At 46.9% G+C, this 14,676-nt stretch overlaps 1 protein-coding gene across 1 annotated transcript; it reads left to right on the top strand.

Annotated features, from left to right (window-relative positions):
- The first annotated feature begins 10,472 nt into the window (after positions 1-10,472).
- On the top strand, positions 10,473-12,109 carry LOC128338094 (testis-specific serine/threonine-protein kinase 1-like). Its single transcript, XM_053280013.1, has one exon. It carries the CDS (start codon positions 10,581-10,583, stop codon positions 11,577-11,579), a length of 999 nt encoding a protein of 332 aa, XP_053135988.1. The 5' UTR covers positions 10,473-10,580; the 3' UTR covers positions 11,580-12,109.
- Positions 12,110-14,676: the final 2,567 nt, after the last annotated feature.

The raw sequence follows: 14,676 nt of genomic DNA, 5'->3' as shown, positions 1-14,676 counted from the left end.
GGATCTGAAAGATTTGCAGAGCATGACCCACTGTGCCTGCTTCGGCACTCCTCTCCTAGCAACATCTGGGAAGGAAAACCCAACTCCTTCCCTTTGTAACATCCAGAGGAAATTTGCCAGGCTGTCACTTCATAGATAATGCAAGGGAGAGAAAGGGGAATACCAACCGTAAATTCACACCATCAGTCAGAAGGAAGAAGGGAGGAAAGTTCAGCTGTTGCCATGATTTAGGAGCTCCCCTGAGCTATGGGGTAGTGGGGGAGAAGCCAAGCCACACAGGCACAGACTTGGTGGAGGAACCTCTCCCATTTGCTCTGTGTTTGCACCGTGTTTATTGAGGAAGATACGGGACTGAATCGTACAGATTTGAAGCGAGAAGAAGGTGGTTGAGATAGAAGGAAAGAAACACTTGCCTTTTTTGATGGCCACAGAGTTAATCATCATGATCAAAGAAGGAATCTCTCTCTCTCTCTCTCTCTCTCTCTCTCTCTCTCTCTCTCTCTCTCTCTCTCTCTCTCTCACACACACACACACACACACACACACACACACACACACACACACTTGTTGTTTCTCTGTGTAAACCGCCCTGAGCCATTTTTGGAAGGGCTGTATAGAAATCGAACAACAACAACTACTACTACTACTACTACTACTACTACTACTACTACTATTATTATTATAAAAAAACAAGAAATAATATCTATAATAATAACAGCAACAACATTGATAATAAAATTTAGCCATCCCAGGTTCTTGGGAAGGACTCGATGTCTGGATAAAACAAACCAGTCAATAAGACCTGTCTGACTGTGTAAACAATATATATATTATACACACACACATACATATATACATACATAAAAGTATAGTGTGCCGTCGAGTTGGTGCCGACTCCTGGTGGCCACAGAGCCCTGTGATTGTCTTTGGTAGAATACAGGAGGGGTTTCCCATTGCCTCCTCCCACGCAGTATGAGATGATGCCTTTCAGCATCTTCCTAGATCGCTGCTGCCCGATATAGGAGTTTCCCATAGTCTGGGGAACATACCAGCGGGGATTTGAACCAGCAACCTCTGGCTTGCTAGTCAAGTCATTTCCCTGCTGCACCATTTGGTCGCTTCATATATACATACATACATATAAACAGTAGTAAACACAATAATTAATCGAACCACAAAAGCATGTTTATCCTACTCTTTAAAAATAAACGTATGGTTTATTAGCTTACTTAACCAAAAGATTACAACAGACTCAAGCAGCTGCACAAAACTTGGTCACCGTTTTGGAAATCTGGGAATTCGGATCAGCCAGAAGAAAACAAGTGTAACATTTGTCCAACCACTCTGGGATGATTATTATTTTTGTAAAATTGCTGTAATAAAATCAATTGTGATAAAGCCATGGCGTTCACGCTTCTTCCAGTAAATAAAATTGACGAGATACCCTAAACCTGTCTAGATTGTCAGAACACTGACAGACAAGTCAAACATTTCAAAATTAAATCTGGGGCCATTCACACAACCAGGGGTGGGGTGGGGGGCAGGACCTTTCCCCCTAGATGAGCACAAACATGCTGCTGTGAGTGCTGACCATGCTCCCTCCCAGATGATCTGTGCTGCGTGACCAGTATGAAGCTCCAGAGGCCAGGACAATGTGTCCCAGCCTCCAGATTTCCCACAATGCACACCTGCCACACGTGCAGGGCATCAACGGAATCCCCCCCCGCCCCAGATGGTTGCTCTAGGCACCTGTCTCTCTGTCCCCTCCAGCTGCATGCTGTCCAAGGAGGCAGCCAGGTTAAGGAGGAACTTGCTCCCTTAACCCCGGCTAAGAGTCGGGCTTGGGAGTGGGGTTAGGCTGGGGTTAGGCGGAGTTAGGCAGGAGCCCTGAGATCCATGTGAATCCAGGCACCTCACATGAGTGGAGTTCATATTGTGCAACGGAGTAGGTATTATTATGTTTGTTTGTTTGTTACAGTCATGGACCAGCAAAAGTACAAAACCAGAATACAATCTTACATTCAGAGCATAATAGAAGCAATAAGAGGGCTCAACCTCATTAATCACCTAAACGAAACCAATCAAAATATATGTCATTGAATCTGTTTACGACAACAGGTGCAAGCAGAAAAACAAAACCTAGCAACATTATCAGAAATAACCCAATCAGACAGAAAGATAAAACTTATCCGGAAAATAAAACTCATCCGAACTGCCTGGGAAAAGAAGAAGAAGAAGAAGAAGAAGAAGAAGAAGAAGAAGAAGAAGAAGAAGAAGAAGAAGAAGAAGAAGAAGAAGAAGAAGAAACTTTGCTTTGAGAAATCTCTATGCAGTAGTGTGTGTGTGTGTGTGTGAGAGAGAGAGAGAGAGAGAGAGAGAGAGAGATGGTTTCACCAAACCATGGAAGGCTTTTGCTTTCTCTGTAATAGATACTGTATCAGACAATATTTCTTAAGCAAGCATGGGGGCAGGAACGAGGGGGACTGGAAGGCAAAGAATCAGACACAGACCTAGTAGCTGAGAGATGATGTATCGGGCCCTTTCCATAACACCTGTTCCAGAGCTCAAAAGCACGGGGGCGGCGGGGGGAGGCTCCAACCTCACGCCAAGGGGATCTCATGCGTTCAAAATCCTCCATTCCTTGTACCTCCCAGAGCTTTTGTGTTCCACTCGGAGCGCAATTACATGCTAAATATCTGTCTGTCAATAGACTGGATCCCCTCAATTTGTATGACACGCTTTAACACAGGCCCAGCCAAGCCTAATGGAATGACAGCTATGCCCTCAAACCATAGACCGAGGGCTCCTGGGAGACTTTTCACTGGACTGCTGTGGCAGGCGGGGTTGGGGGGGGGGGGGAGAGAGAGAGATGTGCCACCCATGGGAAAAGCCTACATGGCAACGGTGGAGGAGAGAGGCCTGAAATTACAAGGAAGCAGATTTAGCCTAGACGTTAGGAGGAACGTCCTGACTGTAAGGGCTGTTTTGACAGTGGAACTGCCTGCCTCACACAGGGCACTCTTTCACTGGAGGTTTCTTCCCTCGTCTTTAAAATGTCCATTCCGGCATTTTTGCATGCTTTAAATGTTGATTTTTGGCATCTGACTTGGATAGGGTTTTTAAAAGATACACAAAAACCTATCAGGTTGCATTTCCTAGCAATTGTGTTGCATATCAGCATGTTTGCTCTGTGAAATCCAACATTCGTACACAGATACCTGCCAAAAAGGGACAATGGAGAAAAGGGCAAAATCGTTTCACTACCACCGACACCACCCCCGCTGGGCAGGAATTAATTTTATCGACTCCCTGCCCTCTCCAGGCCTGCACTCTCATACTCACAGACCCTGTTCTTGATGATATGGCAAAGAGGTACCTTTTAATGTGGTGATTCTCTTTATTTAGCAGGGGGAGAGTAACGGGCCCTATCCACCCGCAGCACAGGACCTCCAATGACTGTTGCTGGTGTCTATCTTGTGTTTCTTTTTAGATTGTGAGCCCTTTGGGGTTAGGGAGCCATCTTATTTACCGCCCTGAGCCATTTTTGGAAGCGCAGTATAAATCAAATGAATGAATGAACAGGGGAAACAAACAGCCCCAAGCAGCCCCACTCTTGAACCAGATCCTAATCTGTGTGTATTATTTTGATAATATGAACTGGGGGAACAGCCCTGAAAGGCAAAGCCTCTGAAACCCTAACCCTATTTTGTAGGGACTACAATATAAACCGAAGAAATAGCTCTGAAGCAAAGCCAGTGCTCTCTCTCTCTCTCATGAAATCAGATCCTGTAGGAATTATAATATAAACTTGAGAATAGCTTTAGAAAATAAATGCTCTCTCAAAGGAAATCAGACCCTGTTCTGCAGGGAATATAAACTGGAGAAATAGCTCTGAAAAGCAAAGTCTGTGCTCTCAGAGGAAATCAGACCCTATTCCGTATAAACTGGCGATAGCTCTGAAAAGCAAAGTCTGTGAAATCAGGCCCTATAGGGACTAAACTGGAGAAGAAATAGCTCTGAAAAGCAAATGTGCTCTCAAATGAAGTCAGATCCAATTCTGCAGGGAATGGAGGAGAAATAGCCCTGAAAAGCAAGGCCAGCACTCTCTCAAAAGAAATCAGGCCCAGAAGACTGGATAAATCAAGCAAAAGCTCTGTCCCTCTCACTGCCTTCATGTGCTCAAATGCAGCATGTCTTGTGGGCAGGGATTTTATAGGGCCAAATCTGGCCACCAGCACCCTTTGGGAGGAGTCTCTGAGAGACTGCTCCTCCTCCCTTCTCCTCTTTCCTCCTCCAGCTCCGTCTGAGGCCAAGATCCCAGATCTTGTCAGAGGTCTCGTGAGACTACAGCTGATGGAGCCAGAGGAGGAGAGAGGAGAAGGCACCCCAGCCAGGGGGGGAGGGGGAGGGGAGGGAATGGAGTTTTTGCAGGCCTTCCCATGAGGTCAGGAGCCAAAATAAAAAACAGGGCTGTCCTGGGAAAATGGGGCAGTTGGCAGATATGTACACAGTGGGGTTTAGCCCCCTAAAATTCCCATCCCCAACAGTATCCCAAAGGGGGAATGCTGCAAAAATATAACAAGAGGGGGTGGGATATGGTTTGAGGCTTCTCTAGCTTTCCTCCCAAAACATTCCTACTAGAATTCTCTATATTTGTTGGTTTAATTCCGAAGGGTAACAGCTTGATAGAAGTGGATATTTTAATTTCACACCTAAAGCGGGAACCGAGGTGGATCTACAAACTGAAAACATCCAAACTCCCAAGATTCATCATTCAAATTTCTTTCTTTCAAATTCTTTTTATCTTCATTCTGGAAACAGATGAGAAGGACCTTCAAAACAGCCAAATCTATCATTCCCATTGAGGAAATGAATTTGTTGTCAAGGGAAGAGAAATCACTCCTTAAGAAGCAGAAGAGGATTCAATTAATTTTTTAAGAAAAGACTTTTATGTGAGGAGCAGCCTGGAGTGGGTGAGGGGAGGGGAAACTATCCCAGCGGCTCATTGTCTTACAGAGAACAAACCCCAAGTGGGACGGAGCATTAAAAGTAATGATTTTCCAGCCAACAGCCAGACAGCCGTCTAATCCCACGTGAATAAAGACCTCAAATGTATGACACCCGTCACAGAGATCCCTGATCATGATCCCAGCTGGACCGGCCTCAGACAAGCTGGTAAACATATTCAAGCAAACTCTTTGTTTCAACTTTAGAATAAAAGGGGGGGTGCCTTGGTTGCTTTTTCTCCCACTTCCCAGTTGACTGCCAGTTGACTCCCTTGAAATCTAAGCTCCTGTAAAAGCCGTATGAAAACAAGCTCAGAGTTTTGAAATGCAACCACCAATAAGCAGACCTTGCTGTCCCTACCTGTCCCGTCTCATCCAGCAAACCATGGATGAATCCAGTTCATACGGTGTCAATCAAGACTATTACTACTACTACAAATATTTATATACTGCTTTTCAACCAAAATTCTCAAAGTCATTTACACAGAAAACTAAAAAAGAAACAAGATTGTTCCCTGTCCCCAAAGTGCTCGCAGTCTAAAAAAAAAACATAAAGTAGGCAACAGCAACAGCCAGTGGAGACATGCTGAGCTGGGGCTGGATTTAGGACCAGTTGCTCTCCCCTTGCTAAACACTAGAGAATCATCACTTTCAAAGATGCTTCTTGGCTCAGTTTGCAGGGTTAACTCCACAGCCTAGGGTTGCTACCAGGGTTCCTTGTAAGATGTGCACTCAGACCTCCGATTCCCTGTGACGTTCTGACGCAGAACTAAATGAAGTTGCCATCTGTTAAGTCAGACCATTGGTCCATCTAGTGAAATACAGTCTACAGGAGGGTTAGCCTGAGCTCAGAGGTATTTAAGGGCTCTGACTACCTCTGGCTTGTGCTGGAGCAACTTATCCCACAGAGCTGTCCGTGGTGCTGGGACTCTGCTACTTTGCTGCCTTCCAGATCTCATTGGATCTTGGAGACCCTGTTAAAAGGGATGTAAATGGTCGTTTATTTAGTTTACTACTGTAGGGAGGACACCAACTGGATTTCTTGCCACAGGAGTCACCTGGAGAGTGATGCCTGTTTGTGTGGACACCAGGCCAGTTCTGCAGGGTTGGCGACCCTAGTTACCTGGACAACTGGTAGGAATACCAGTTGGGATGGGCTATAGCTCAGTGGCAGGAGGCCTACACTGCATGTAGAAGGTCCCCAGTTCAACCCCTAGCATCTCCAGGAAGGGCTGGGAAAGACCCCTGCCTGAAATCTTGGAGAGCAGCTGCCAGTCAGTGTGGAGAAAGGAGCTAACCTGGAAGAAGGCAGCTTCTTATGATCCTAACTTGAAAAAGAAATCTACAGCAAGGTAGTCCAGATTTATGGGGAGGGTCTTCCAAGCCTAAGAGACCTCCAAGTTCTGATGGAGAGCTCACCATTCCAAATACCGCAAGGACACCAACATGCTGAAGACCAGCCCTTTCTCTTGCCATGTATCCGCCATTTTGTAAAAGGTCTCCTCCATCCATGATGCAAAAATAAGATACCATATTTACCCAAATAGAAGGTGATCTGAATTTAAGACACACACACCCTTAAAAACAGAGGTTAAAAACAGGTTATACCAAATGCAACCAGACTCTGAATTGAAGACGATCCCCCAATTTCTAACTTGGAAAAAACCTAGACTTGGATTAAGGTAACTACAGTACAAGTTTGTTTCCATCCCTATTGTGTATGACTCCCTCTTCAACACTCCTTTCCCTCATGTTCTTTCCCTTCTTTTTCTCTAAGTTGAACCAAAAGGGTGTGTGGGCGGGGGGAGAGCCAGAAACAATAACAACCCAATGAAAACAAAAGGCCCATGATGTTATTTCAAATAAATGTTGCCGGTGTGAACCATTTCCACTAAAGGGAAACAAAACCTGGAAGGCTCCCACCATTCTCCTTGGTTGAATGCTTGTGAATCGTGGCACATTCCAGCTCTCCGACACCGCAGCTACAGGCGATACATAAATCACATTGTGCTCGTGTCGGCCAAAGCCTGTTTGCCGAGCCCGAGATTTGCACCCTGCATGCTGTAGACGTTAGAAAGGCCTGAAGTCCCTCGCCCTTGTCAAGAGGATTCCTCACCCCACCAACACCCTTGGGCGTTTGCTTTTCTGTCTTGCTGCCATCATGGGATGCAGTCACCAGAAATGCGGGCTTTTAACCAGAGCGACTCGCTTGTGTCAACGCAGGTTGGAAGCTGCCTAATCCTAAATCAGACCAGTAATTCGTCTTGCCCAATACTATCTACGCTGACTGGCAGCATCTTTCTACGGCTGTAGACAAGAGTCTTTTCCTGCCCTAACTGGAGATGCCAGGGGTTGGAGCTAGGAAATTCTGCATACAAAACATAGGGCCATAGGAAGTCGCCTTCTGCTGTCCATTTAGCTCAGTGTTGTCTACAACTGGCCTCCTCTACTTAGGCCCCCTCAGCTGTTTTGGGACTACAGCTCCCATAATCCCCAGACACAGTGGCCAATAGCCAGGGTTATGGGAATTGTAGGCCAACATCTGCAGGAGGGCTGAAGTTGAGCAGTCTTGGTCTGCACTGATTGGCAATGGTTCTCCAAACATCAGGCAAGAGCAGGGATGTGCATGGAACCGGCTGGCCCAGTTGGGTCTGGCACCCTCTCAACCCCCCACCGCACCCTGGTTTGGTTCGAGGGGTTCGCGATCTTTAAATTCTTTAAAAAAAAATTTTTTTTAACCTTTTACTCCCCTCGGGGGAGTTCCTGGAGGTGGCGGAGGGTCTGCAGAGGTTCCCCCTCCCCCTGCTGGCCTTCTGAATCACCCCCTTGCCTGGTGTGCAGGCACCCAGCCCCCAACATGGCCGCCGGGCCACCGGGTGAAGGCCGAAAACCAGCCAAAGAGCTCCAGAGCTGGGTGAGGGGGTGATTTAGAAGGCCAATGGGGGGGAACCTCCGTGGGACACCCCCCCCACCTCCAGGAACTCTCCCGAGGGGCGTAAAAGATTTTTTAAAAAATTTAAAATAATTTAAAGATCACGAACCCCCCGAATTTGGGGGCAGGTCTGTCTGGGTCTGGACCGAACCAGGAAGAACTGGTTCACACATCCCTAGGAAGGGATCTTTCTCAGCCCTACCTGGAGATGCCAGGGAATGAACCTGGGACCTTCTGCCTGCCTGCAAGCAGATGCTTCCCCCACTTAAGCATGAAGAGGCTCTTCCACTGAGCTAAGCCCCCATCCCTTACAGCACCTAAGGCTATAGATGCCACAACAGCACCCCTTCCAAGCATTTCAGAAGCTAATTTAACCCCAGTTCCTACAGTAATTACAGGGGAGGGGACTACCCCTCCCTTTGGGACACCCTCAGAAGGATGCCAGGCATTTCCCACACTTCAGTGTCTGCTCACTCACCCACCCTCGCTGTGCAGCCTTTCCCAGGGTATCGGCCGCCGGTGCATTTCCACCATGCCCACCCGCACAGACCATAGGAAGTGCTGTTTATAGTAAACACACATGGCCAGGAACTGGGTGGCCCTTTGAAGCAGAAGCCTCCACTGTTGGTCCTGAAGGCTGTTCGGTACAGACAAGCCTGTCCCTCGATTGATCTCAAGTGCTCACACACAATTGTGGCCGTTCTAGAGTTTCTGGCCCGAAGACCCTCCTCGAGGAAAGGAGGGCGGAGGGGAAATTATCCGCCAGCGGCTCGGCTGGGGCTGAAAGAGGAGAAGGGGCTCGTGCTTGGTGAAATTCCTCAGTGCCACCTGGCGAAGCAAATGGGAGAAGGCTGTGCTCAGAGGAAGGCCAGTGATGAAGGAAGGGCCCTTGAACAGCCCAGCCAAATGGATTGGTCAGCAGGGCCTCCCAGTGAGCTGTCTTGGCTTTGTTTTGCCTTCAGAGACGGGGTAGTTGGAAAAACCAAGCGTGGGGCTTGGGCTGCCATGCCCATGCAGAAATTGCTTCAGCAGTATGGATGCAAAATTCAGAATTCCAGGTTGGTTTATTTTCTCCCCATGCTGTACTCCGGGATACATCCGGAATTTGGCTCGTTCTGAGTTCTCTACCCAGTTTTTGGAGGTCTGGATTGTCTGGCTTTGCTTCCCAAGTGGAGCTGGTGCACCAAGGACTCTTAGTTGTTCTATGAGTTCTTTCTGAACATTCTACTTGGGCCGTTGCCACTATTCTGTTTCCCCCCTTTGTTTATGGCTTCCCTCCTCCTCTAAGGTGGGCAAAGCACTGGCCAAACTTGGAATGAAGAGCTGTAGCTCAGACTGAGCTGCTCAGTGGTGGAACATCTGCTTTCCATGCAGAAGGTCCCAGGTTCAAGTAGCAATTCCAGGTAGGACTAGGAGAGACGCCTGCCTGAAACCCTGCCGGTCAGTGTAGACCAGGGTTTCTCAACGTGTGGGTCCCCAGATGTAATTGGACTTCAGCTCCGATAATCCCCAGTCCCAGTGGCCTTTGGTTGGGAATTATGGGAGTTGAAGTACAATTACATCTGGGGATCCACATGTTGAGAATCCCTGGTGTAGACAATACTGACCTCGATGGACCAATGTTCAACTCAGAATACGGCAGCTTCCTATGTTCCTGTGTTTAATACTGCAAAAAGCTATCTTGGTAAGTTTGGACTCACCATTTCAGCAGGCTGCCTTTTACCTGGTTCTGTGTCAACATGGGAGTTGTTGTTGTTGGCAGGAATGGGATGCCAACAACTGGACCCCACCCCTGCTCAGCACTTGCTGCTGATGCCTTGCACTTGGAGCATGAGGAGAGGCACTCCTTGCAAAGCTTGAGAGTATCTGTGGTCCTGAAGAGCTGATGGCTGTGGAGGGGGGCATCTTGCCATCCTGCTGCCACCCCAATAATCGGCCACCTGAGGCCACCACCTCACCTTGCCTCATGAAAGAACCACCCTGGGCTGCAGCCGTTCGTCATAGGGAAGATGCTTCAACCCCCATGATCATTTTGGTTGCCCTTTGATGTACCTTTTCCACTTCTAGTCTCTCCTTTCAGAGATGGGATGACAGTCAAGGATGAGCCAGAATAGCTTCCAGTTCCTTTATACTAGAGCTGAACAAGAAACTTTAACTGGTGATTCTCTTTATTTAGCAGGGGGAGAGTAACTGGCCCTCTCCACCCCCAGCACAGGACCTCCAGGGACTATTGCTGGTGTCTATCTTAGGTTTCTTTTTAGTTTGTGAGTCCTTTGGGGACAGGGATCCATCTTATTTATTTATTTATTTATTTCTCTGTGTAAACTGCCCCTGAGCCATTTTTGGAAGGGCGGTATAGAAATCCAATAAATAAATAAATAAATAAATAAAAATGATTCACGAATTACTCCTCTTAGCTCAGCTTTGTGACATCACATGGAGCAGGATGTTGGACCAGAAGACAGTCGAGGTCCCTTCCAACGCTAACATTCTATGACATCACGTATTACACAATGCTCAAAGTTCCGCATCTTCCAAGAACTAGGCAACCTCGAGATGACCTCCATGGGATACACATGAACTGGCCGGAAACATAAATTAACCATGTGACCAAACTGATCTTTGCAGTGGCCTATAGAGCCATGGATGATGCAGCAGTCCTCAAGAAAAGAGGCTACATTATGGGAGGCAATATAGGAGAAGGCTCTTATGCCAAGGTGAAATCAGCCTACTCCGAACGACTGAAGTTCGATGTCGCTGTAAAAATCATAGACCAGAAAAGGGCTCCTCAGGACTTTCTGGAGAAGTTTCTTCCGAGAGAAATTGCCATCTTAGCCAAAGTGAACCACCGATCCATCATAAAAACCTATGAGATTTTTGAAACGTCAGATGGCAAATTGTATATTGTGATGGAACTTGGCATCCATGGGGATCTGCTGGAGTTTATCAAGACCAGAGGGGCGTTGCCTGAGGAAATTGCACGCGAGATGTTCTGTCAGTTATGCGCAGCCATAAAGTATTGTCACGATGCCGACATTGTCCACCGGGACTTGAAGTGTGAAAATCTCCTTCTGGACAAAGATTATCACATCAAGCTTACGGACTTTGGCTTCTCCAAATGGTTGGCCCGTGATGAAGAGGGCAGAGTGATCCACAGCAAAACCTTTTGTGGCTCAGCGGCTTATGCAGCCCCAGAAGTGCTTCAGGGCATCCCCTACGAGCCCAAGACCTACGATATGTGGAGTCTCGGCGTTGTCCTGTACATCATGGTTTGTGGCTCCATGCCTTACGATGACTGCAACATTCAGAAAATGTTGAGACTCCAGAAGGAACACCGAGTACATTTCCCCAAGTCTAAAAACCAGAGTGTGGAGTGCAGAGACCTGATCTATCGCATGCTGCAGCCAGATGTGAGCCGGCGGCTGCAGATCGAAGAGGTGATCAACCACGTTTGGATGCAACCTGACGGATCCAAAGCTGAGTCCACGACTTCTGTCTCCAGGAATGGAGAGAGCTCCTGGATGGCATTGGCGAGTGAGCAGAAGGCAGACCTGGAGACCATTCACAAGCCAGAGACCAAGCCAGCCCCACACACCAGACTCAAAGCGGTGCAAGAAGCAAAGGACCTGACGGAAAACTAAGACATCAACCAACTAGCAGCGAAGTTGCAGGAAGCAGAGTTCTAATAGTCACATACCAGGGCAAAATATGAGGATCTGCATCTACAATGTAAATTGATTCTTAGTAAGGAGGGGCAAATGTTTCCTGACTTTCTTTCAGTGTCTGTCTTATGCACCTGAAGCTGCATTCTGCAGAATTAAGTCATTCTAAGAGCAGAAATACAGTATTTCTAAATACTTACTTTTCTATTTATATTTAACTACTTTTGTGTTACTTTTACTTTAAAGAGTGAACAGTTTATTTTACACACACATACACACACGTGTGTGTGTGTGTGTATAATAAAAGACTTCTAATTTTTTAAACTTAAAGAAGGATCTCTTTTTTATTTTTACCTAACACCTTCTTTGCACTATTTTTACTTAAGTATTTTGCCCCAGTTTCTATTTTCTAAATACTGTAACTACTTTTCTATTTTTTTCTTTCTCACTTAAATATCTGCTTTCCCTACAATGTCTCTAAAGGCGGAAATAAAGCATAAATCCCCGGATCCGTATCTGCTGATTAATTACCATCTTTTTGACAGTTTCCATTCATTACCATCTATTTGACATCTTATCATGACCATCACTGGTTATATACCGCCCAAAACATAAGTTCTCTGGGCGGTTTACAAAAAAGACTGACACGCTTCAACAATTACAATTTTAAAAGTTAAAACTATTAACACACAATTAAGACACAATTAAATTTTTTTAGAAGTGGGACGGTTTAGAGCTCCCTGAGTCACCGTTTCGGGAACCTCCCCCCCAATGAAAATTCAGATTTCCCCAACCCATGTCACATGGCAGCTTATGGAGCTGATGTTTAGAGAAATTCAAGCTCAGAGTTTCAACCTGATTTCGTCTGCATCTGATCTTGGGGGAAGATGACCAAGGTGCAGAAGACCGTCTCCAAGTCAGCTGCCCAGATACAGCAAAACCCTCGGCCATCTGCCCTGGACTTATCCAGAGTTCTCGAATTTGGGTCCCGAGATGCTAGCGTTCAGCTCTCATCCACCTTCAGCCTTTATGGCCATGGTGACTAGCCTAATGCAAGAGAATCAGACAGTCATGGTGAAACGTCAGCCATGGTGGCTGAGTAGAAATCCAACTTCAGAAGCTCTATACTGCTAATTGCCGTAGGAACACAGGAAGCTGCCTTCTACCAAGTCAGACCATTGGTCCATCTAGCTTAATATTGTCAACACATGTGCTGGTCATCTCCAGACTTGACTACCGCAATGCACTCTAGTGGGGCTGCCTTTGTACGTAGTCTGGAAACTGCAGTTGGTCCAGAATGTGGCAGCCAGGTTGGTCTCTGGGTCATGTCGGAGAGACCATATTACTCCTGTGTTGAAAGAACTACACTGGCTACCGATACGTTTCTGGGCAAAATACAAGCTGCTGGTGATTACCTATAAAGCCCTGAACAGCTTTGGCCCTGGGTATTTAAGAGAACATCTTCTTCGCTATGAACCACACCACCCATTGAGATCATCTGGAGAGGTTCGTATGCAGTTGCCACCAGCTCGTCTGGTGGCTACTCAGGGATGGGCCTTCTCCGATGCTGCCCCGAGGCTTTGGAATGTGCGCCTTGCTGAAATAAGAGCCTCCCCATCTCTGACAACTTTTGAAAAGGCAGTCAAGACACCTTTGTTCATCCAGGCTTTTAATTAGATACTGTTTTGATTGTTTGATTTTTAATAGTTTTAACTTTTGACATTTTAAATTGTAATGTTTTAACCTTTTTACTTGTTTTTATTGTTGGGTTGTAAACTGCCCAGAGACTTGCATTTTGGGTGGTATACAAATGTGTTAAGTAAGTAAACAAGCAAACAAACAAACACTGACAGGCTCTCCAAGGTTTCAGACAGGAGTGCCTCCAAGCCCTACCTGAAGATGCCATTGAGTGAATGGAGGACATTTGGCATGTGCACAGATGCTCTTGTACTGACCTACGGCCCCATCCCCCAAGGGGAATATTTTCTAGCACTCCCATCCAAATGCAAACCAAGGCAGACCTTGCTTAGCAAAGGGGATTGCTAACGCTTGCTACCCTTAAGACTGGCTCTCCTTCCCTGTAGTAGAGCATCTGCTTTGCATGCAGAAGGTCTCAGGTTCAACCGCCCAGCATCCCCAGCTAGCACAGGGAAAGACCCCCTGCAACCTTGGAGAAGCTGCTGCCAGTCTGTGATGACAATACTAAGCAAGGCAGGCCAATGGTCTGACTCACTATGGCAGCGTACTAGGTTCCCACAAAGAAAAAGGCAAATCTCTTTTTATTTGCCAACATTTCCATAGCTGGAGGAGATTCATGCTCACCCAGGCAAGTAGCTTCTCACAAGCCTGTTTTTCAATCATTCACCCAAACGTCAAGTGTTTTGAATGGACTAGGGAATGGATATCAGCTTGCCCTGGTGAGATGTGCAATGTATGTGGTTGTCACCACAACACTGCCACCTGCTGGCTTGGGAGCAACAGGGAACCATAACATGTGGCATCCAAAATTAGAGCCCTGGTGGGCGAAATCCCGTCGCCGCCATTTTTGTAAGGGCAAAACCCTTTTGTAAGGGTTCCCAACCTCAGGTCTATCATTCCCTCCTACAGGGATTCCCAGATATTGTTGACTAAAACTCCCAGCATCCCCATCTGCAATGGCCATTGGCTGGGGATTCTGGGAGTTGTAGTCCACAACATCTGGGAATCCCTGTTAGAGGAAACACTGCTCAGGTTCTCCGCTGTTGTTGAACTACAAACCCCAAGGGCTGTGGCCAGGGTTGATGGGAACTGTAGTCCAAAACCATCTGGGGACCCAAGGGAACCTCCGAAGTAGAGTCAGGAATGTAGGAACATATGGGAGGGAGCAGAGTTGGTTTAAGGGAGGAGAGCTGGTCTTGCGCTAGCAAACACGGAATGTCCCCTGTGCTAAGCAGGGTCTGTCCTGGTTTGCATTTGAAAGGGAGGCCACATGTCAGCCCTGTAAGATATTCCCCTTGGGGGATGGGACTGTAGCTCAGTGGAAGAGCACCTGCTTGCATGCAAAAGGTCCCAAGTTCAATCCCTGGCAGCATCTCCA

Source organism: Hemicordylus capensis, chromosome 15 (genome assembly GCF_027244095.1).
Source record: "Hemicordylus capensis ecotype Gifberg chromosome 15, rHemCap1.1.pri, whole genome shotgun sequence".
NCBI classification, from domain to species: domain Eukaryota; kingdom Metazoa; phylum Chordata; class Lepidosauria; order Squamata; family Cordylidae; genus Hemicordylus; species Hemicordylus capensis.
The sequence above is the reverse complement of the archived record's forward strand: the minus strand, read 5'-3'. Positions and strand labels throughout refer to the sequence as shown.